Below are 24,614 nucleotides of genomic sequence, written 5' to 3' on the forward strand. Positions count from 1 at the left end.
ATAATCAGTTAATATCATAATGACAGGATCAAGTTCACACATAACAATATTAACCTTAAATGTAAATGGACTAAATGGTCCAATTAAAAGACACAGACTGGCAAATTGGATAAAGAGTCAAGACCCATCAGTCTGCTGTATTCAGGAGACCCATCTCACATGCAGAGACACACATAGGCTCAAAATAAAGGGATGGAGGAAGATCTACCAAGCAAATGGAGAACAAAAAAAAGCAGGGGTTGCAATCCTAGTCTCTGATAAAACAGACTTTAAACCATCAAAGATCAAAAGAGACAAAGAAGGCCATTACATAATGGTAAAGGGATCAATTCAACAGGAAGAGCTAACTATCCTAAACATATATGCACCCAATACAGGAGCACCCAGATTCATAAAGCAAGTCCTTAGAGACTTACAAAGGGACTTAGACTCCCATACAATAATAACGGGAGACTTCAACACCCCACTGTCAACATTAGATAGATCAACGAGACAGAAAGTTAACAAGGATATCCAGGAATTGAACTCACCTCTGCACCAAGCAGACCTAATAGACATCTACAGAACTCTCCACCCCAAATCAACAGAATATACATTCTTCTCAGCACCACATCGCACTTATTCCAAAATTGACCACATAATTGGAAGTAAAGCACTCCTCAGCAAATGTAAAAGAACAGAAATTACAACAAACTGTCTCTCAGACCACAGTGCAATCAAACTAGAACTCAGGACTAAGAAACTCAATCAAAACCACTCAACTATATGGAAACTGAACAACCTGCTCCTGAATGACTACTGGGTACATAACGAAATGAAGGCAGAAATAAAGATGTTCTTTGAAACCAATGAGAACAAAGATATAACATACCAAAATCTCTGGGACACATTTAAAGCAGTGTGTAGAGGGAAATTTATAGCACTAAATGCCCACAAGAGAAAGCTGGAAAGATCTAAAATTGACACTCTAACATCGCAATTAAAAGAACTAGAGAAGCAAGAGCAAACACATTCAAAAGCTAGCAGAAGGCAAGAAATTACAAGATCAGAGCAGAACTGAAGGAGATAGAGACACAAAAAACCCTCTAAAAAAATCAATGAATCCAGGAGTTGGTTTTTTGAAAAAATCAACAAAATTGATAGACCGCTAGCAAGACTAATAAAGAAGAAAAGAGAAAAGAATCAAATAGATGCAATAAAAAATGATAAAGGGGATATCATCACTGACCCCACAGAAATACACACTACCATCAGAGAATACTATAAACACCTCTATGCAAATAAACTAGAAAATCTAGAGGAAATGGATAATTTCCTGGACACTTACACTCTCCCAAGACTAAACTAGGAAGAAGCTGAATCCCTGAATAGACCAATACCAGGCTCTGAAATTGAGGCAATAATTAATAGCCTACCAACCAAAAAAAGTCCAAGACCAGATGGATTCACAGCTCAATTCTACCAGAGGTACAAGGAGGAGCTGGTACCATTCCTTCTGAAACTATTCCAATCAACAGAAAAAGAGGGAATCCTCCCTAACTCATTTTATGAGGCCAACATCATCCCAATACCAAAAGCCTGGCAGAGACGCAACAAAAAAAGAGAATTTTAGACCAATATCCCTGATGAACATCGATGCAAAAATCCTCAATAAAATACTGGCAAACTGAATCCAGCAGCACATCAAAGAGCTTATCCACCATGATCAAGTGGGCTTCATCCCTTGATGCAGGCTGGTTCAACATACACAAATCAATAAACGTAATCCAGCATATAAACAGAACCAAAGACAAAAACCACATGATTATCTCAATAAATGCAGAAAAGGCCTTTGACAAAATTCAACAGCCCTTCATGCTAAAAACTCTCAATAAATTCGGTATTGATGGAACATATCTCAAAATAATAAGAGCTATTTATGACAAACCCACAGCCAATATCATATTGAATGGGCAAAAGCTGGAAGCATTCCCTTTGAAAACTGGCACAAGACAGGGATGCCCTCTCTCACCACTCCTATTCAACATAGTGTTGGAAGTTCTGGCTAGGGCAATCAGGCAAGAGAAAGAAATCAAGGGTATTCAGTTAGGAAAAGAAGTCAAATTGTCCCTGTTTGTAGATGACATGATTGTATATTTAGAAAACCCCATTGTCTCAGCCCAAAATCTCCTTAAGCTGATAAGCAACTTCAGCAAAGACTCAGGATACAAAATTAATGTGCAAAAATCACAAGCATTCTTATACATCAGTAACAAACAGAGAGCCAAATCATGAATGAACTTCCATTCACAATTGCTTCAAAGAGAATAAAATACCTAGGAATCCAACTTACAAGGGATGTAAAGGACCTCTTCAAGGAGAACTACAAACCACTGCTCAGTGAAATAAAAGAGGACACAAACAAATGGAAGAACATACCATGCTCATGGATAGGAAAAATCAATATCATGAAAATGGCCATACTGCCCAAGGTAATTTATAGATTCAGTGCTATCCCCATCAAGCTACCAATGAGTTTCTTCACAGAATTGGAAAAAACTGCTTTAAAGTTCATATGGAACCAAAAAAGACCCCACATTGCCAAGACAATCCTTAGTCAAAAGAACAAAGCTGGAGGCATCATGCTACCTGACTTCAAACTATACTACAAGGCTACAGTAACCAAAACAGCATGATACTGTTACCAAAACAGATATATAGACCAATGGAACAGAACAGAGTCCTCAGAAATAATATCACACATCTACAGCCATCTGATCTTTGACAAACCTGAGAGAAACAAGAAATGGGGAAAGGATTCCCTATTTAATAAATGGTGCTGGGAAAAGTGGCTAGCCATAAGTAGAAAGCTGAAACTGGGTCCTTTCCTTACTCCTTATACAAAAATTAATTCAAGATGGATTAGAGACTTAAATGTTAGACCTAATACCATAAAAACCCTAGAAGAAAACCTAGGCAATACCATTCAGGACATGGGCATGGGCAAGGACTTCATGTCTAAAACACCAAAAGCAAAGCCAAAATTGACAAATGGGATCTAATTAAACTACAGAGCTTCTGCACAGCAAAAGAAACTACCATCAGAGTGAACAGGCAACCTACAGAATGGGAGAACATTTTTGCAATCTACTCATCTGACAAAGGGCTAATATCCAGAACCTACAAAGAACTCAAACAAATTTACAAGAAAAAAACAAACAACCCCATCAAAAAGTGGGCAAAGGATATGAACAGACATTTCTCAAAAGAAGACATGCATACAGCCAACAGATACATGAAAAAATGCTCGTCATCACTGGCCATCAGAGAAATGCAAATCAAAACCACAATGAGATACCATCTCACACCAGTTAGAATGGCAATCGTTAAAAAGTCAGGAAACAACAGGTGCTGGAGAGGATGTGGAGAAATAGGAACACTTTTACACTGTTGGTGAGATTGTAAACTAGTTCAACCATTATGGAAAACAGTATGGCGATTCCTCAAGTATCTAGAACTAGAAGTATCATATGACCCAGCCATCCCATTACTGGATATATATCCAAAAGATTATAAATCATGCTGCTATAAAGACACATGCACACGTATGCCCATTGCGGCACTATTCCCAATAGCAAAGACTTGGAATCAACCCAAATGTCCATCAGTGACAGACTGGATTAAGAAAATGTGGCACATATACACCATGGAATACTATGCAGCCATAAAAAAGGATGAGTTCGTGTCCTTTGTAGGGACATGGATGCAGCTGGAAACCATCATTCTCAGCAAACTATCGCTAGAACAGAAAACCAAACACCGCATGTTCTCACTCATAGGTGGGAACTGAACAGTGAGATCACTTGGACTCGGGAAGGGGAACATCACACACTGGGGCCTATTATGGGGAGGGGGGAGGGGGAAGGGATTGCATTGGGAGTTATACCTGATGTAAATGATGAGTTGATGGGTGCTGAAGAGTTGATGGGTGCAGCACACCAACATGGCACAAGTATACTTATGTAACAAACCTGCACGTTATGCACATGTACCCTAGAACTTAAAGTATAATAATAATAAATAAATAAATAAATAAAGGTATGATGATAAAAAAAAGATATACAAGACCTTTACACTGAAAAGAAAAAAAAATCCTGAGAAAAATTAAAGACTGCATAAATAGAGGAAAATATGGATTGGAAGACAAAATACTGTAAAGAAATAAGTTCTCTCCAAATTGACTTGGAAAAATTCTAGAAAGGAATTTAAAAAAAAATTTCTTTGGTGACAATTAACAGGCCAGTTCTAGAATTTAAGTAGAAATGCAAAGAGCCAAGAAAAGCCAGGATAATCTTGAATAATAAAAAACTCAGAAGACTGACATTGCCAGATAAAAAGACTGATTATAAACCTAAGCTATCAGGAGAGTGTGCAATTGGTAAAGGATAGAGAATGAGGACAATGAAATAGCCTAGAAAAAGACTCACTGATATAAGGTCATCTGAAACACGACAAAGGTGTCAATGTAATGCAGTTAGGGAAAGGATATTCCTGTCCATGAATGATGTTGGGTCAATCGGTTATTCATATGGGCAAAATAAATGAATCATTCTCCCTATCCTATACCTTATATATATATAAATTAATCTTAGTTGAATTGTGCTAGTTGAAAAAAGTAAAAGAAAAGAAGTTTTAGAAAAAAAACAACAGAAGAATATCTTCACAAGTTTGAGATATGCTATGATTTTCTTTAAAGGGATATGAGAAGCACTAATCATAAGGGGAAAACATTATGAATTGTACTATATTAAAATCAAGAACTTTTGTTTATCAGAAGATACCATGAAGAGTGAAAAGGCAAGTCACAGAGTAGCAGGATATATCTACAATACATTTATCTAACAAAAGACTTGCATACAGGCTGTAAAAAGAATTCTAAATCAATAAGACAACTCAATATGGGCAAAAGACTCCAACAGCAATACCATCAAAGAAGATATCCAAATGCCAGTAAGCAAGTCCGGGCACAGTGGCTCATGCCTGTTATCCCAGCACTTTGGGAGGCCGAGGCGGGTGGATCACTTGCGGTCAGGGGTTCAAGACTAGTGTGGCCAACATGGTGGAACCCCTGTCTCTACTAAAAATAAAAAAAAAGAGCCGGGCGTGATGGCAGGTGCCTGTAGTCCCAACTACTCGGGAGGCCGAGGCAAGGGAATCGCTTGAACCCAGGAGGTGGAGATTGCAGTGAGCCAAGATCGTGCCACTGCATTCCAGCCTGGGTGACAGAGTGAGGCTCCATCTCAAAAAACAAAACAACACAAAACAAAACTACCCACAAAAAACCAAATGCCAGTAAGCAAATGAAAAGGAGCTCCATCTCACTACAAATCAGAAAAATTCCAATCAAAATCATTATGAGGTCTATTATATACTCATCAGAATGGCTAAAATTAAAAAGATGGATAGTAGCAAATACTGGTAGAGATGTGGAACAATTAGCGCTGTCTCATAAAATTGGGGGAGTGTATATTGGTACCAACCTTGCAAATCTGGAACTAAAAAATGTAACTCTTTGGTATCATGACTATGGTGGTGGTACATGATCTTCTGCATTTGTCAAAACCCACAGAACTTGACACTACAAAAAGTGAATTTTATTTATTGAGAAAATAAAACCCCAATCAGGATGTGAAAAGAAACCAAAATGGAATACTCTTAACAAATGACCCTACCTCTATTACAAATGAATAATGTAACCACAATGAGTGGATGAAGTAAAAGAGCTAATTTATTTTGGATAACTATATATTGACTGGACACTACTGGGCTACAGAAAAAAAGAACTGTAAGCAAATACTATATTCTAAAGGGTAAATCTCTTTCTCATACAAGGGTATGGGTGAGCAATTCAAAACTGCTTTAGGATAAAACAAATAAGTAAATACATTTTAGATAATGAGAGCCAGAATTTTCAATGTCAAAGGAAGAAGTAAAAAAGGAAGAATGAAGGCTAGAATGAACCTTGTGTTGCTGGACTGAAATAAAATTTATCAGTATGACTCCACGTTTTAAAAATATATAAATATACAGATATAGACATAAATATAGATGAGTGAGTATACATAGGTTATTGCCAAGTTTTGTTTGCTAAGAGGGCCTAGAAGGAAAGACACTCAGGGAACAAAGAGCATATCTAGAGCACAGTTACAGGTTTCTAAAAACCATTCTTCAATAAAGGGAATCAGGGTTCTGTGGAGAAATCGTTGATTATAGGACTGAAGTGGAGAAAATACAACATGAGCCTGGGGGATCTTATGTTGTCAAAAAGTAAGAAGGTGCACAAAAATGGATGGAGACAGAGCAGATAAAGTCTACATACTGCGTGGTTCCATTTCAAAAACAGGCAAAGCTAATTGTCAGTAGTAGAAGCTAAGACAATGGTTACCTTCGGTGGGGATAATGATTAGGAGGGGGCACAAGGAGAAGCTTCTAAAGTGCTATAAGTATTGTATTTCCTGATGTGGTTATAGCTACACAGGTCCATCCACTTAATGAAAAGTTGTATCAATTTTGTATGCATATTATACTTCAATACAAACTGTACAAGGTGGTCTACAGTCTGTGGTGGTTGTTATGTGTTACTTAGTAACATATTTGTGGATTTTACTATATGTAATCTGTATCTCAACAAATCTGACTTAAACATCCCTCCCGAAATCAGTGCTATAATAGGGTTTTTATCTGTTTAGGATAGGCTGCCTCTTATTTTGCCTTCTAGCAGGGTCCTTTTCAATAAAAAGGTGGGAGTTGAAAGAAGTCTCATTTCTTCAGGCCTGAGATCACTGAACAAAATGAACCACATCTCAAAGATACTACTTTGTGAAAAATGTGACAGTTCCACATGTTATTCTAAATTATTTTTAATCTATTAATTAAAGAAATTTATCTTTTGTGATTACAATAATCTAAAAATGGAACATGAGCTAATAACTTAGTAACTTACATTCATAGGTAAGAAATATATTTTCTCTATTAAGTCTTACCTGGTAAGAACTTTTTTCTATGAATGCCATACAAGACATTTTAAAAGAATGCCACTTCATTTATTCTATCCTTACCATCACCAACCTATGCCAACAAGATTATCATTTAAAATTGATTTGGCTGTAGTAGAGACATTTCAAAAATGATTTATACTAATATTTTGAGTTGGGATCATGTGCTGACATTATTCTTCTGTGCTGAGATTGTTTTCCTTTAGAGTTTGCATTTTCTAATGCACATTTTCTGAACTTTATGTCTACCAGAATTGCAAATCACACTGACCTTTTCTTGCAGAGTAATGGGCAGCATACAGTGTTTTCATAGAACATGAAAACTTAACTAGCAGATGAGGTAACACGTTTCTTTAAGGACTCAGGAACAGGAAGACAAGTAACATCAATACCCCCATTTACTTAAAATAAAATGACAAAGAGCATTGGGATATAACTATGTTAAATTATAAGCACCTCAAAGGTAGGAGACTATTTAAAGTAAACTGTATATTGCCTGTAAGTGTAGATAGATTTTGAGGGATCGAAAAAAGAAGCATTTCCCAAGGCCTGAGTTATTGAAGAACTAGACTCTTAGCTGTTAAAAGGTTCTGTTTTCGTTATTCCACCAGATCACGGAACTTGCAGCATTATTAAATCATCTAATCCAGTGATTCTCAAAGTGACAGGTGGAGGATAGACAGCATTGCTGTATCACCGAAGGGAACATTTTCAACCATACACAATCCTACACTCCCCTTGCCCCAGACTGTACTGCCCGCATTCTCAAACATCTCCTTGAAGATGTATTTTCTAATACTCCTCACAGGGTTGCATCAGATTGAGGGAAAGGTGCTTTTAAGAAGGCAGGGCAGCTGAATAGCCAAAGCCATCCTAAGCAAAAAACGAAGCCAGAGGCATCACATTACCTGACTTCAAAGTATACTACTAGGGTATAGTAACCAAAATAGCATGGTATTGGCACAAAAATAGACACATAGATCAATGGAACAAAATAGAGAACCAACCCAGAAATAAAGCCACATACCTACAACCAACTGATCTTAAACAAAGTCAACAAAAATAAACAGTGAGGAAAGGACACTCAATTCAATAAATGATGTTGGGAAAACTGGCTAGCCATATGCAGAATAATGAAACTGGACTCCTACACCTCTCACCATATACAAAAATTAACTCAAGATAGATTAAAGAACTTACACATAAAACCTCAAACTATAAAAATCCTAGAAAGAACCTAGGAGAAACTATTCTGCACATAGGCCTAGGCAAATAATTTACGACTAAGATCTCAAAAGCAAATGCAACAAAAATAAAATTGACGATTGTAACTTAAGAGTTTCTGCACAACAAAAGAAACTATCAACAAAGTAAACAGACAACCTACAGAATGGGAGAAAATATTTGCAAACTATGCAACCAACAAAGGACTAATATCCAGAATCTATAAGGAACCTAAACAAATTAACAAGAAAAACCCAAATAACTCCATTTAAAAAGTAAGCAAGGGGCCGGGCGCGGTGGCTCAAGCCTGTAATCCCAGCACTTTGGGAGGCCGAGACGGGCGGATCCCGAGGTCAGGAGATCGAGACCATCCTGGCTAACCCAGTGAAACCCCGTCTCTACTAAAAAATACAAAAAACTAGCTGGGCGAGGTGGCGGGCGCCTGTAGTCCCAGCTACTCGGGAGGCTGAGGCAGGAGAATGGCATGAACCCGGGAGGCGAAGCTTGCAGTGAGCCGAGATCGCACCACTGCACTCCAGCCCGGGCCACAGAGTGAGACTCCGTCTCAAAAAAAAAAAAAAAAAAAAAGGTAAGCAAGGGACATGAACAAACACTTCTCAAAGTAAGACATACAGCTGGGCATGGTGGCTCACGTCTGTAATCTCAGCACTTTGGATGGCTGAGGCAGGAGGAAGAAGTATGAGATCAGCCTGAGCAATATAGCAAGACCCTTTCTCTATAAAACACAAATAAATAAATAAAAATTTTAAAAATGGGACATACAAGCAGCCAACAAACATATGAAAAATGTTCCACATCACTAATAATCAGAGAAATGCAAATTAAAACCACAATGAGATATCATCACATTAGTTAGCACAGCTATTATTAAAAAGTTAAAAAATTACATGTTGGCGAGGATACAGAGAAAAGGAAACACATACTGTTGGTGGGAATGTAAGTTAGTTCGGCCCCTGTGGAAAGCAGTTTGGAACTTCCTTAAAGAACTAAAAACAGGATTACCATTCAATCCAACAACCCCACTACTGGGTATCTACCCAAAGGAAAAGAAATTGTTCTGCCAAAAAGATACCGGCACTCTTATGTTTATTACATCACTACTCATAATGCCAAAGTCATGGAATCAACCTAAGTGTCCATCAACAGTGGACTGGATAAAGAAAGTGTGGTACATATACATCATGGGATACTATGCAGCCATAACAAAGAAGGAAATAATGTCCTCTGCAGCAGCATGGATGCAGCCAGAGGACATTATCCAAAGTGAATTAACACAGAAACAGAAAACCAAATGCTCCACACTCTCACGTATAAGTGGGAGGTAAACAATGGGTATACATGGACATAAAGGGGGAGGCAGGAAGTGGGTGGGGGTGAGTTGAAAAACTACCTATTGGGTACTGTATTCACTATTTGGGTGATGGGTTCAGTAGAAGCCCAAACCCCAGCCTTATGTAATATATCCATGTAACAACCCTGAAAAAGTATCGCACCCTCCCCTAATTCTAAAATTAAAAAAAAAAAAAAAAAAAAGAAGAAGAAGGTAGGACTGTATTTACCAAAAACTCACTAGGTGATTTTGATGTGATAGCACCAGTCTTCCAGTTGAAAATATCTGACTTAGTACATTTTCTCCCTTTGTGAAAAATTACAATTCAAACAAGAATTCTGAGTGTTCAGAAAAGTCTACAATTTAGGTCGGGTGTGGTGGCTCACGCCTATAATCCTAGCATTTTAGGAGGGAGGCCTAGGAAGGCAGATTACTTGAGCTCAAGAGTTTGAGACTAGCCTGGGCAACATGGCAAAACCCATTCTCCACCAAAGAAAAAATACAAAAAAAATTAGCTGGGCAGGGTGGTATGCGCCTGTAGACCCGGCTACTTAGGAGGTTGGGAAGAGAGGATTGCTTGAGCCTGGCTGAGGTTGTAGTGAGCCATGATTGTACTCCAGCTTGGGCGACAGAGCGAGGCCCTGTCTTAAAACAAACAAACAAAATAGAAAAATCTACAATTTATTTTTCAGAGAACCTATTTAATTGGAAACACATTATTTCCAGTTCAGAACAAAAGTCGTATTGCTTTCTCCAATTTTTGGTGATTTATTTAGTATAGAAACTTGGGGAAGTTTAAACTTTCTGTAAAGCACTATCTATGTATTTACATGCGTATAAATATATATTTACTTTTTTACTACAATGCTTAATATAATAAGGTGTTATTGTATGAAGATCTCATTAGTAGTTGCTCTCCGACAGATAAAGAACATTGTTAGTTTTTCCAGTTTATAAATGCAGAAATGATTTCCTTCACCTGACCGCCATGTAATTCAACAAATTCATTCAACATTTATAAAGAGGATCAAAATGAACAGTCATCTTTTCTACCTTCATCACCAGCATCTTACTCTTTAGGTTATGTTTAATTTTGTAAAATTGAAAAATAAGCTTAAAAAATAAAAATATACATAAAATTTACCATTTTAAGCATTGTTGAATATACAGCTCAGTGCCATTGTACGTTCATATTATTGTGCAATTATCACTACCCATCTTTACAACTTTTTCATCCTGCAAAACTGAAACTTTTTATCCATTAAACAATAACTTCCCATTCACCCCTCCCTAAGCCCCTGGCTACCATTATTCTACTTTGTCTATAAAGCTAACTACTCTAGGTATGTCACATAAATGGAATCACACAGTAATTATGCCATTGTGTCTGGCTTATTTCACTTAGCGTAAGGTCTTCAAGGTTCATTCATGTTGCAGTACATGTTAGGATTTCCTTCTTTTTTTAAAGCTGAATAATATTCCTTTGTATGTATATATCAATTTTTATTTATCTGTTCATCTGTTGATGGATACTTGGATTGCTTCTACGTTTTGGTTATTGTGAATAATGCTGCTATGAAGATGGGTGGACATATATCTGTTTAGGTTCCTGCTTCAATTATTTTGGACATATACTCAGCTGTGGAATTGCCCAGCCTGTTACTCTTAATATTCTTCAGTGTCCAGCACTCCCTTGAAAATTTTTTTGGAACTCAATTAACCTGCAAGGACTGAAACAATGATTGGTATGTGACAGAACCTCTAGGGTAGATGGAAACTCAATCTGAAAGAGGTATGACCCATAAAACAGGTGAGTGGAAAATACTTTAGATTCACTGGCAATTTAAAGAATTAAATTTATAAAATAAGAGAAAGTAGTTTATAGATATCATATCTCAAAAGGAGATAGGTCTGTAGAATAAAATTCCAAGGAAATATTTTGATACATTATCGCTAAGTACTGCAAACTTAACAGTGTGATCATTTAAAAATAGGTTTGGGTAGCTGGCAAGATGGCTGAATAGGAACAGCTTTGGTCTGCACCTCCCAGCAAGATCAACGTAGAAGGCGTGTAATTTCTACATTTCCAACTGAGAGACTTGGCTCATCTCATTGGGACTGATTAGACAGTGGATGCAGCCCATGGAGGGCGAGCGGAAGCAGGGTGGGGCGTCACCTTACCAGGGAAGTGCAAGGGGTCGGGGATCTCCCTCCCCTAGTCAAGGGAAGCCATGAGGGACTGTGCCGTGAGAAATGGTGCACTCCGGCCCACATACTATGCTTTTCCCATGTTCTTCACAACTCACAGACCAGGAGATTCCCTCTGGTGCCTACACCACCAGGGCCCTGGGTTTCAAGCACAAAACTGGGCGGCTCTTTGGGCAGACACCGAGCTAGCTGCAGGAGAGCTTGTTCATACCATAGTGGCGCGTGGAACGCCAGTGAGACGCAACTGTTCACTGCCCTGGAAAGGGGGCTAAAGCCAGGGAGCCAAGTGGTCTAGATCAGCAGAGCCCACTCCCACGAGCCCAGCAAGCTAAGATCCACTGGCTTGAAATTCTTGCTGCCAGTACAGCAGCCTGAAGTTGACCTGGGACACTCAAGCTTGGTGGTGGTGGGGAGCGACCACCATTACTGAGGCTTGAGTAGGTGGTTTTCCCCTCACAGTGTAAACAAAGACACAAAAGCTGCTGTAGCCAGACTGCCTCTCTAGATTCCTCCTCTCTGGGCAGGGCATCTCTGAAAGAAAGGCAGCAGCCCCAGTCAGGGGCTTACAGATAAAACTCCCATCTCCCTGGGACAGAGCACCTGGGGGAAGGGGCGGCTGTGGGCGCAGCTTCAGCAGACTTAAACTTTCCTGCCTACCGGCTCTGAAGAGAGCAGCGAATCTCCCAGCACAGTGCTCGAGCTCTGATAAGCGATAGACTGTCTCCTCAAGTGTGTCCCTGACCCTAATGCCTCCTGACTGGGAGATACCTCCTAACAAGGGTCGACAGACCCTTCATAATGGAGAGCTCTGGTTGGCATCTGGCAGGTGCCTCTCTGGGACGAAGCTTCCAGAGGAAGGAACAGGCAGCAATCTTTGCTGTTCTGCAGCCTCTGCTGGTGATACCCAGGCAAACAGGATCTGGAGTGGACATCCAGCAAACTCCAGCAGAGCTGCAGCAGAGGGGCCTGACCGTTAGAAGGAAAACTAACAAACGGAAAGGAATAGCACCAACAAGAACAAAAAGGATGTCCACACAAAAACCCATCCGAAGGTCACCAGTATCAAAGACCAAAGGTAGATAAATCCACGAAGATGAGGAAAAACTAGTGCAAAAAGGCTGAAAATCCCAAAAGCCAGGATGACTTTTCTCCTCCAAAGGATCACAACTCCTCGCCAGCAAGGGAACAAAACTGGACAGAGAATGAGTTTGAAAAATTGACAAAAGTAGACTTCAGAAGGTGGGTAATAACAAACTCCGCCGAGCTAAAGGAGCATGTTCTAACCCAATGCAAGGAAGCTAAGAACCTTGATAGAAGGTTAGAGAAATTGCTAACTAGAATAACCAGTTTAGAGAAGAACATAAATGACCTGATGGAGCTGAAAAACACAGCACGAACACTTTGTGAAGCATACACAAGTATCAATAGCCAAAGCGATCAAGCAGAAGAAAGAATATCAGAGATTGAAGATCAACTAAACGAAATAAAGCATGAAGACAAGATTAGAGAAAAAAGAATGGAAAGGAATGAACAAACCTCCAAGAAATATGGGACTACATGAAAAGACCAAACCTACATTTGATTGGTGTACCTGAAAGTGATGGGGAGAATGGAACCAAGTTGGAAAACACTCTTCAGAATATTATCCAAGAGAGCTTCCCCAACCTAGCAAGACAGGCCAACATTCACATTCAGGAAATACACAGAACACCACAAAGATACTCCTTGAGAAGAACGACCCCAAAACACATAATCCTCAGATTCACCAATATTGAAATGAAAGAAAAAACGTTAAGGGCAGCCAGAGAGAAAGGTCGGGTTACCCACAAAGGGAAGCCCATCAGACTAACAGTGGATCCCTCTGCAGAAACCCTATGAGCCAGAAGAGAGTGGGGGCCAATATTTAACATTCTTAAAGAAAAGAATTTTCAACCCAGAATTTAATATCCAGCCAAAGAAACTATATAAGCAAAGGAGAAATAAAATCCTTTACAGACAAGCAAATGCTGAGATTTTGTTACCACCAGGCCTGCCTTACAAGAGCTCCTGAATGAAGCACTAAATATGGAAAGGAAAAACTGGTACCAGCCACTGCAAAAACATACCAAATTGTAAAGACCATCAAGACTATGAAGAAACTGCATCAACTAATGGGCAAAATAACCAGCTAGCATCATAATGACAGGATCAAATTCACAAATAATATAGTCACCTTAAATGTAAATGGGCTAAATGCCCCAATTAAAAGACACAGACTGGCAAATTGGATAGAGTCAAGACCCATTGGTGTGCTGTATTCAGGAGCGCCATCTCACGTGCAAAGACGCACATAGGCTCAAAATAAAGGGATGGAGGAATATTAACAAAGCAAGTGGAAAGCAAAAAAAAAGCAGGGGTTGTAATCTTAGTCTCTGATAAAACAGACTTTAAACCAACAAAGATCAAAAAAGACAAAGAAGGGCATTACATAAGGGTGAAGGGATCAATGCAACAAGAAGAGCGAACTATCCTAAATACATATGCACCCAATACAGGAGCACCCAGATTCATAAAGCAAGTTCTTAGAGATCTACAAAGAGACCTAGACTTCCACACAATAATAGTGGGAGATTTTAACACCCCACTGTCAATATTAGATCAATGAGACTGAAAATTAACAATGATATTCAGGACTTGAACTCAGCTCTGGCCAAGCAGACCTAACAGACATCTACAGAACTCTCCACCCCAAATCAACAGAATATACATTCTTCTCAGCACCACATCACACTTATTCTAAAATTGACCACATAATTGGAAGTAAACACTCCTCAGCACATGCAAAATAATGGAAATCATAACAAACAGTCTCTCAGACCACAGTGCAATCATATTAGAACTCAGGACTAAGAAATTCACTCAAAACCACACAACTGCATGGAAACTGAACAATCTGCCCCTGAATGACTACTGGGTAAATAATGAAATTAAGGCAGAAATAAATACGTTCTTTAAAACCAATGAGAACAGAGACACAATGTACCAGAATCTCTGGGACACAGCTAAAGCAGTGTTAAGAGGGACATTTATAGCACTAAATGTCCACAGGAGAAAGCAGGAAAGATCTAAAATCAACATCCTAATATCACAATTAAAAGAACTAGAGAAGCAAGAGCAAACAAATTCAAAACCTAGCAGAAGGCAAGAAATAACTAAGATCAGAGCAGAACTGAAGGAGATAGACACAAAAAACCCTTCCAAAACTCAATGAGTCCAGGAGTTGGTTTTTTGAAAAGGTTAACAAAATAGATAGACTGCTAGCCAGACTAATAAAGAAGAAAAGAGAGAAGAATCAAATAGACATAATAAAAAGTGATAAAGTGAGATCACCACTGATCCCACAGAAATATAAACTACCATCAGAGGATACTATAAATATCTCTACACAAATAAACTAGAAAATCTAGAAGAAATGGATAAATTCCTGGACACATACACTCTCCCAAGACTAAACCAGGAAGGAGTTGAATCCCTGAATAGACCAATAACAGGCTCTGAAATAATAAAAAGCCCAGGAGCAGATGGATTCACAGCTGAATTCTACCAGAGGTACAAAGAGGAGCTGGTACCATTCCTTCTGAAACTATTCCAAACAATAGAAAAAGAGGGACTCATCTCTAACTTATTTTATGAGGCCAGCATCATCCTGATACCAAAACCTGGCAGAGACAACAAAAAAAGAAAATTTCAGGCCAATATCCCTGATGAACATTGACGGAAAAGTCTTCAATAAAATTCTGGCAAACTGAATCCAGCAGCACATCAAAAAGCTTATCCATCACGATCAAGTCGGCTTCATCCCTGGGATGCAAGGCTGGTTCAACATACACAAATTAACAAACGCAATCCATCATATAAACAGAACCAATGACAAAAGCCACATGAGTATCTCAATAGATGCAGAAAAGGGCTTCGATAAAATTCAACATTCCCTCACGCTAAAAACTCTCAAAAAAATAGGTATTGATGGAACATATCTCAAAATAATAAGAACTATTTATGACAAACCCACAGCCAATATCACGCTGAATGGGCAAAAGCTGGAAGGATTGCCTCTGAAAACCAGCACAAGACAAGGGTGCCTTATCTCACCACTCCTATTCAAGACAGTATTGGAAGTTCTGACCAGGGCAATCAGGCAAGAGAAAGAAATCAAGGGTATTCAAATAAGAAGAGAGGAAGTCAAATTGTCTCTGTCTGCAGATGACATGACTGCATATTTAGAAAACCCCATCGTCTCAGCCCAAAATCTCCTTAAGCTGATAAGCAACTTCAGCAAAGTCTCAGGACACAAAATCAATGTGCGAAAATCACAAGCATTCCTATACACCAGTAATAGACAGAGAGCCAAATCATGAGTGAACTCCCATTCACAATTGCTTCAAAGAGAATAAAATAACTAAGCATACAACTTACAAGGGATGTGAAGGACCTCTTCAAGGAGAACTACAAACCACTGCTCAAGGAAATAAGAGAGGACACAAACAAATGGAAAAACATTCCATGCTCACGGATAGGAAGAATCAATATTGTGAAAATAGCCATAATACCCAAAGTAATTTACGGATTCAATGCTATCCCCATCAACCTACCGCTGACTTTCTTCACAGGATTAGAAAAAAATAAATTTCATATGGAACCAAAAAAGAGCCTGTATAGCCAAGACAATCCTAAGCAAAAAGAACAAAGCTGGAGGCATCATGCTTCCTGACTTCAAACTATACTACAAAGCAACAGTAACCAAAAGAGCATGGTACTGGTACAAAAACAGACATATAGATCAATGGAACAGAACAGAGGCCTCAGAAATAATGCCGCACATTTACAACCATCTGATCTTTGAGAAACCTGACAAAAACAAACAATGGGGAAAGGACTCCCTATTTAATAAATGGTTTTGGGAAGACTGACTAGCCATAGGCAGAAAACTGAAACTGGACCCCTTCTTTACACCTTATACAAAAATTAACTCAAGATGGATTAAAGACTTAAATGTAAGACCAACAATCATAAAAACCCTAGAAGAAAACCTAGGAAATACCATTCAGGACATAGGCATGGGCAAAGACTTCATGACTAAAACACCAAAAGCAATGGCAACAAAAACCAATACTGACAAGTGCGATCTAATTAAACTAAAGAGCTTCTACACAGCAAATGAAACTATCATCAGAGTGAACAGGCAACCTACAGAATGGGAGAAAATTTTTGCAATCTATCCATCTGACAAATGGCTAATATCCAGAATCTACAAAGAACTTAAACAAACTTACAAGAAACAACCCCATCAAAAAGTCGGCAAAGGATATGAACAGACACTTCTCAAAAGAAGATATTTATGCAGCCAACAAACATGAAAAAAAGCTCATCATCCCTGGTCATTAGAGAAATGAAAATCAAAACCACAATGAGATACCATCTCACGTCAGTTAGAATGGCGATCATTAAAAAGTCAGGAAACAACAGATGCTGGCGAGGATGTGGAGAAACAGGAATGCTTTTACACTGTTGGTGGGATGTAAATTAGTTCAACCATTGTGGAAAACATTGTGGCGATTCCTCAAGGATCTAGAACCAGAAATACCATTTGACCCAGCAATCCCATTACTGGGTATATACCCAAAGGATTATAAATCATTCTGCTATAAAGACACATACACACGTATATTCACAATAGCAAAGACTTGGAAACAACCCAAATGCCCATCAATGATAGACTGGATAAAGAAAATGTGGCACATATACACCATGGAATACTACGCAGGCATAAAAAGGATGAGTTCATGTCCTTTGCAGGGACATGGATGAAGCTGGAAACCATCATTCTCAGCAAACTAATACAGGAACAGAAAACCAAACACCGCATGTTCTCACTCATAAGTAGGAGTTGAACAATGAGAACACACGGACACAGGGAGGGCAACATCACACACCAGGGCCTGTCGGGAGGTGGGGGGTGGTGGTTGGGGAGGGATAGCATTAGGAGAAATAGCTAATGTGGATGATGGGTTGATAGATGCAGGAAATCACCATGGCACGTGTATACCTATGTAACAAACATGCACATTCTGCACATGTATCCCAGAACTTAAAATATAATTAAAAAAATAGGTTTAAGGCACAATGATTCCTAATTAGTCTTTTAATATGTGTGTTAGCACTGCCTTGTGCCATTCTGGAATGTCACTTATGGTAAATTAAAGGACACTTTCCCTCTCTATCTTCCATTAGTATTTTAATGCTAGGAGGTGGGAAAAAGCTGATCCATATTCAAGAGGAAAGGAGGGAAAACAATAACAAATTGGCATCTCTTTTGTGAATTGCCCCACAGGCCAAGCATTTTTATGTTCTTAATCATTATTAAATGGCTTAACATGACACCCAGAGCCTGGCGAATGATTGCATCCTGACATGAGAACGAATTACAAATGAAATGAAAGATCAAGCCGTATTAGAGGACTGCCTCTGGGAAATGAAAATCTTTAATTCTCTTTTATTATTGACATTTATTTGGCTGCAATGAATAACAACATAGCAAAGAGATTCAGCTACGCTTGTGCACTGAATAGCTTATCCCAGGGCTCAAAACTGCATTAACATTTATCATGTTTGCTTTTGTAGCTGACACCACTGAACAGATTCTCTATCCATCTTGTATTTATCATGCATTGCAGATATAGTGCATCCTCTAATTTAAGTTCATTTTCATATGGTAGGAACAGCAAAGATTAGCCAGTGTCTTTCCTCAAATAAATTCCAGCTTGCAAGCATTCCTAAGAATGGCTTAATAGATTTAATAAAGAATAAAATGAGTTCACAAGGAAATACAGTCACAAGATGGGGAGGTTAATTTTCAATTTTGGGAGAACTGCAAATTCACAATGAGGAAGACACTTGTACAGTATGTATATCTAGAATATACAAAGACTTAAAATGAATGTCTCCACAGAGAGCAACCAAAGAATATTTTGTAAATCTGAAGGTAGTACTACAATTCCCACAAGAAGCCTGCATGTTTTTCACTTTTCTAAACTGTTTACTGCTAAGACAGGAATAATCCTTATACTATAGGAAGAAAGCAATTCAGATAGTTTGTATCAATGCAGGGATACCTTTTCATGGTTTCTTTTCTCTCTTGTACAAATTAACAACCTGGTTCTTTCTGCCACCACAATAAAATATTGCTAGTACTTGTGCCTTTGCTTACTTGATCCTCTTTGACTCCATTGCTCTCCGTCCTTTTTTTTTTTTTTTTTTTTGGAGACAGGGTCTTGATCTGTCACCCATGCCGGGGTGCAGTGGAGAGACCATAGCTCAACACAGCCTCGAACTTCTGGGCTCAAGTGATCTTCTTACATCAGCCTCCCAAGTAGCCAGGACTATGGTATGTGTCACTACTCCCTCAGCTAATTTTTTTTAAAATTATTTTTTCTAGAGATTAGGTCTTGCTGTTACCAAGGCTGCTCTCCAACTCCTGGGATCAAGCAATCCTCCCACCTTGACTTCCAAAAGTGCTAGGGTTACAGGTGTGAACCACTGTGCCCACTTTCTTTAAATCCTCCTTTCTTTAAATCCTTCCTAGAATTTAAGGATTAGCAAGGATATCAATGTATCTTGGGAAAGCCATTCAACATTTCTGAATCTTGTTTGAAATTTTTTTAAAAAAACTTTTCTTTCTTTTTTTAAAGTTTTAATTATGGATAATTTAAAACATATCCACAAGTGGAGATAATAGCATAATGATGCCCCCATATATCCACTGTCTAGCTTCAACAATTCATTCATTACCAGTCTCATTTCATTTATACCCTCACTTTAACACTCACTGAATTACTTTGAAGCAAGTATTTTTTGAAACAAATCTCTGAATCTTGCTTTTGACTATTCTGAAATAAGAAAGTTGATCTATATGTATCTATTTATCCTATAACATCATGTTATAAACCTCAAATATAAACAATAAAATTTATTTTAAAAAAGAGAGAAAATATCTTTGACCTGTTTCAGGCTTTATATTTAATTCAACACAAATGTACTTCATATTCACTATAACATCTTTTTTCAAGATTTACTGATCTCCTGAGTCAATACAATCCATATAGTTTGCACCAATAGATAAGAACTATAATTATATTTTACTTTGTACTTATATTTTATGAATATTATTTTAATTCCCAATTAGGTCTTTAAGATTCCTATTTTATATTTCAGTGTTCAGCAGAGTACTGAACAAACACATAGGTAATACTAAATTGCTCTGGTTTACAATAATAACTAATCAACTGATTGGTTTTAATCTGAATGGTACAGACAGAATTAAAACATTTATATTTTGGTTTTAATAGTGAGTAGCTCCACATTAACACTATTAATCATTTTAATCAATAACATGTTTGCTTACTAAATGAAATTCCTGTTTTACGAGTGCTATAAAATAGATGGTAAAATAAAACAAAAAATGAGATTTTCTTCTTGAAGGAAAAATGGAAAATGTAACTTAGTTCTGGATTGTTTTTGTTCATAATTGAGTAAATTTATTTTACTCTAGTGCAGGTATTTTATAAATGAAATGTATCCTTTTTTTTAGGAAAGATATTTCTTGATTGACAAAATCCCCAAAATAACTAAGTAAATTATATCCAAGTGGTTTATTTAACTAAATTTTAATAAATTATCTTCTTGAACATGAAATCTTTTCTACTGAGATACAGGGTAGAAATATTTATTAAAGTAAAATATTTTATTTTATATATATTGTACATGTATATTGTATATATTATAATAGAAAGAAAACAGAATTCTTTTGTAAATGATTAATCTCTGTAATACTAGATTCATCACAAATTTCCCACATGTACCTGTAGCCATTATAGTGTCATCTCTCCCTTGGGTGAAGATCACGATTCGCTGCCTCTTTGAGTTCATCTTTGGCAGGGCTTGTGTCTTTTTGGCTATCTCTTTAATGTCTTTAGTCTATTAACAGAAGGAAGGAAAAAATTCTCATGACCAATAAAATAAAACAAAACTTTATTAGTAGTTTAACAATTTAGCTTCTGTTGATCAAAATAAGAGATCTGCATATCTATTAAGAGACATTAAATTTTTTTTAAGCCATATACAAAAGTAAATAGAATAGCACAGTGACTTCCAAGGAACCCATCAATGATCTACACAAATTTAACATGTATGATGAATCTTATTTCACCTATATCCTTATCCACTTGCTTTTCAGAGTATTCTAAAGTAAACCCCAAGAACTATATATAATTTCATCTATAAATGTTTTAGTATATATCTTTGAAAGGTAATGATAAACATAACCATAAAACTATTACCATACTTCAAAAATTATTAATAATGACTAAATATCAGCAAATATCCAGGCAGTTTTCAAATTCCCAATTAAAGAGAGGTTTTTATAAAGAGGAAAATTTAATAATTTTAGAGGGTTAAAGAACAAAATTATGCTGACTTTGGAAAAAATACAGTTCTTATAATGCCAATTTTTCAAAGGACTGATTTGAGAGAAAGAAATGCTAATCCTTTCCTACAAAGACTTAATTTTCTTTAAAAAATATAAAGTTTAAAAAATGACAAACTAATTGTCAAACCCTGATGCTGTTTTTCACGCCACACAGGCCATAAAGTTTTACTAAAATCTTTATTGAAGTTTTCTGAAATCTTGAAACCTAACTCTTGAGCTAAAGGCAGAAGTTTTAGAATCATCTTTTCAACCATTTTGGATAATTTGAAAATCCATGTCTGTATTCAGTGGGCTTCTAAAACGGTCCATATTTTTGGGCTTTGCTAACAAAACTAATTTATTCTATCACTATGCAAAGTTTCAAATAGTTACAGAGAAAGAAACACCTATCAGAGGGGAAATACAGCTGAGTGGCATAAATGAAGGCTATATAAGAGAACAAATAGAATATATGAGAGAGAAACATTTAGGCAAGCAAAGCAGACAGGTCACAATGGTTTGCAATGGTTACAAACATCACCAGAAACTGGTATTTTTAAAGGGATGACAATCTGTAGTGAAATATTTTTATATTGTTTGTTCACTCAATATTTAATAAATTCTAGATAATACATGAAGCTAAGCTTCTAATATACATAACAGGATGACTTCTAGAGGACAGTTGTTTCTGAAAAGAATAGCCATTTGTAGTAGGACAGTGCTGCTGACTTTTCAAACATGCTGACTATTTCGCTTTCGGTTGCTTATTTTAGAACAGAACTAAGCCTGAACTCTGATAAGATGAGAAGAAATTCCCTCAGTTTCAGGAGACAGACTTTTAGAAATGACTAGTGACAGCTGAAAGGACTGAAAAATGCCATGTAATATCTTCACTCACCTAAATAAATGTACGCATATAATTAAAACAACTCATGTATATTTTGGCAATTTCCTCAGCACAAATATATTTTACTACTATGGTATTTTTGCTTGTGATTAAGTACAGCTCATATTTAATAAAGATAAGAGACAAACACATTCACTTTATCATCCTGAAAGCAGAATCTTATGAATGTACTAGATGTTCTTTAAAAGAAAGTCTTTCTTCAAGCTGGTATAAGGAATACATTAAGAATAAGATTCCGGCCGGATGTAGTGGTAATCCCAGCACTTTGGGAGGCCGAGGCGGGCAGATCATGAGGTCAACAGATCAAGACCATCCTGGCCAACATGGTGAAACTCTGTCTCTACTAAAAATACAAAAATTAGTAGGGCGTGGTGGCATGTGCCTGTAGTCCCAGCTACTCCGGAGGGCTGAGGCAGGGGAATTGCTTGAACCCAGGAGGGAGAGGTTGCAGTGTGCAGAGATTGTGCCACTGCACTCCAGCCTGGTGACAGAGCGAGACATCATCTCAAAAAAAAAAAAAAAAAAAAGGTTCCATGGTTGCTTTCTACCAAACTTTTGAGAAGATATATTTTGTTGAGAGCTTTGGTAATTTAATCAAAGAAATGTTTCTTATGTCTCAAATTAAACCTCATAAAATGGCAATTAAAGGACAAAATAAACTTTCCAAGTACAAAACATAATTCTTCCCAGATGTATGTAAAACTTTATTTCTCTTTCTACAGTAATTCCTCTCCTTTGTCCCCAATAGGTTCTTCTCCCTTACAATTAAGCTCACACATCTTAACAAACAATGAAATTACAAGGACTTTTAGAATATGACAGGCTTGGATTTACTATTTGTGTGATTTGGGCCAGGTTAATAAACCTCTCGAAGCTCCATTTCTTCATCTACAAAACTAAGAAAATGTTCACATTAAAAGATTTTGGGGGATAAGTATGCTAAGTTTAGTGGGCAAAAGGTTAAAGAAAACAGGATATTTAGTCTCAAAGCATGTCCCCCTAAGATATTCATTACAAAAGAAAAAATCAAAATGTTATAGTAGAGAAAATTGACAGACATCACCTTAACCCAGATAGATCAGTTTAGTAACGCTAAAATTAGTGGATAAAACAGAATGCTTCCATAGTCCCAAAGTAGTATCTCCTCCAAGATATTTATTAAATACAATGGGAAAACAGTAACTTTACAGAGGATAAACTAGCAAACACCACCTAAACCTAGTGATCAAAGTTTAGCATCACCAACAATAAGAAACTGTGACACTGTGTACCTCCTTGATATGATGCACCAAGAAAGGAATATCACTTCTGTGGTTTTCCTGCCAAAAATGCCTAATCTCAATGTAATCATGAGAAAACATCAGACAAACTCAAATGGAAGGACATTCTACAAAAGTGATTGACCAGTACTTTTCGAAAGCATAAAGTTCATGAACAACAAGAATGAGGAACTGTCACAGATTAGAAGAGACAAAGGAGACATGACAAATATGCAAATTGGGATTCGATTCTGAAACAGAAAAAGGAAATTAGAGAAAAAACAGTTGAAACCAGAATAAAGCCTGTATATAGTTCAGTTATTGTAGTTCAATGTTAATTTTCTGTTATTCTTTATACTTTGGTTATGTAAGATGTTAATATTAGGGGAAACTGGGTGAAGGGTATGTGGGAATTCTGTACTATTTTTGTATTTTTTCTAAGACTTAAGTTATTTTAAAATAAAAAGTTAAAAATTGTTGTGAGGATGAAAGAAGATGAGGTAAGTGAAATAGCTTAATGCAATATTCAGCATATACTAAGAACTTAAATACTAATTTCTTTCCTCTAATTACTCTCATTTTAATACTCTTTAAAATCGTTACATCTTTAGGTTGCCCCAAAATCTCTAGAAAAGGCTTCAAGAGTTTTGAGTATGGAAAATTCAATTATAGTAGCTATAAGGGAGAAGACAAAGACAGGGAGGAGTAAGAAGTATGAGTTGAAAGCTCATAAAATTGAGATATGAGCTATGTATATAGCTTTAAAGTGCTCATTAAATCTTAACTTCTCTAGTCAGTAGGTACTATTATTATCCCTATTTTATAGATGAAGAACTAAAAGCCATGTATAAAGCTCTAAAGTATTCATTAAGGTAAGGCGTGGTGGCTCATGCCTGTAATCCCAGCACTCTGGAAGGTGGAGGTGGGTGAATCGCTTGAGCCTAGGAATTTGAGACTAGCCTGGGCAACATAGTAAAACTTCATCTCTACAAAAAAATACAAAAATTTGCTGGGTGTGGTGGCATGCGCCTATAGTCCTAGCTACTTAGGAGGCTGAGGTGGGAGGATGGCTTGAGCCTGGGAGACAGAGGTTTCAGGGAGCTGAGATCACACCACTGCACTCCAGCGT

General features: G+C 37.3%; 1 protein-coding gene across 6 annotated transcripts in view; it reads right to left on the reverse strand.

Annotated features, from left to right (window-relative positions):
* The window catches only part of ADK (adenosine kinase), a 564,565-nt gene that overhangs the window by 92,432 nt on the left and 447,519 nt on the right, over positions 1–24,614 (reverse strand). For all 6 annotated transcript variants that reach the window (XM_028853392.2, XM_028853391.2, XM_077945182.1 and 3 more), the window contains 1 exon segment: positions 20,715–20,829. In XM_028853392.2, the coding sequence (XP_028709225.1) occupies positions 20,715–20,829 (115 nt within the window).

This window comes from Macaca mulatta, chromosome 9 (assembly GCF_049350105.2).
Source record: "Macaca mulatta isolate MMU2019108-1 chromosome 9, T2T-MMU8v2.0, whole genome shotgun sequence".
Lineage (NCBI taxonomy): Eukaryota > Metazoa > Chordata > Mammalia > Primates > Cercopithecidae > Macaca > Macaca mulatta.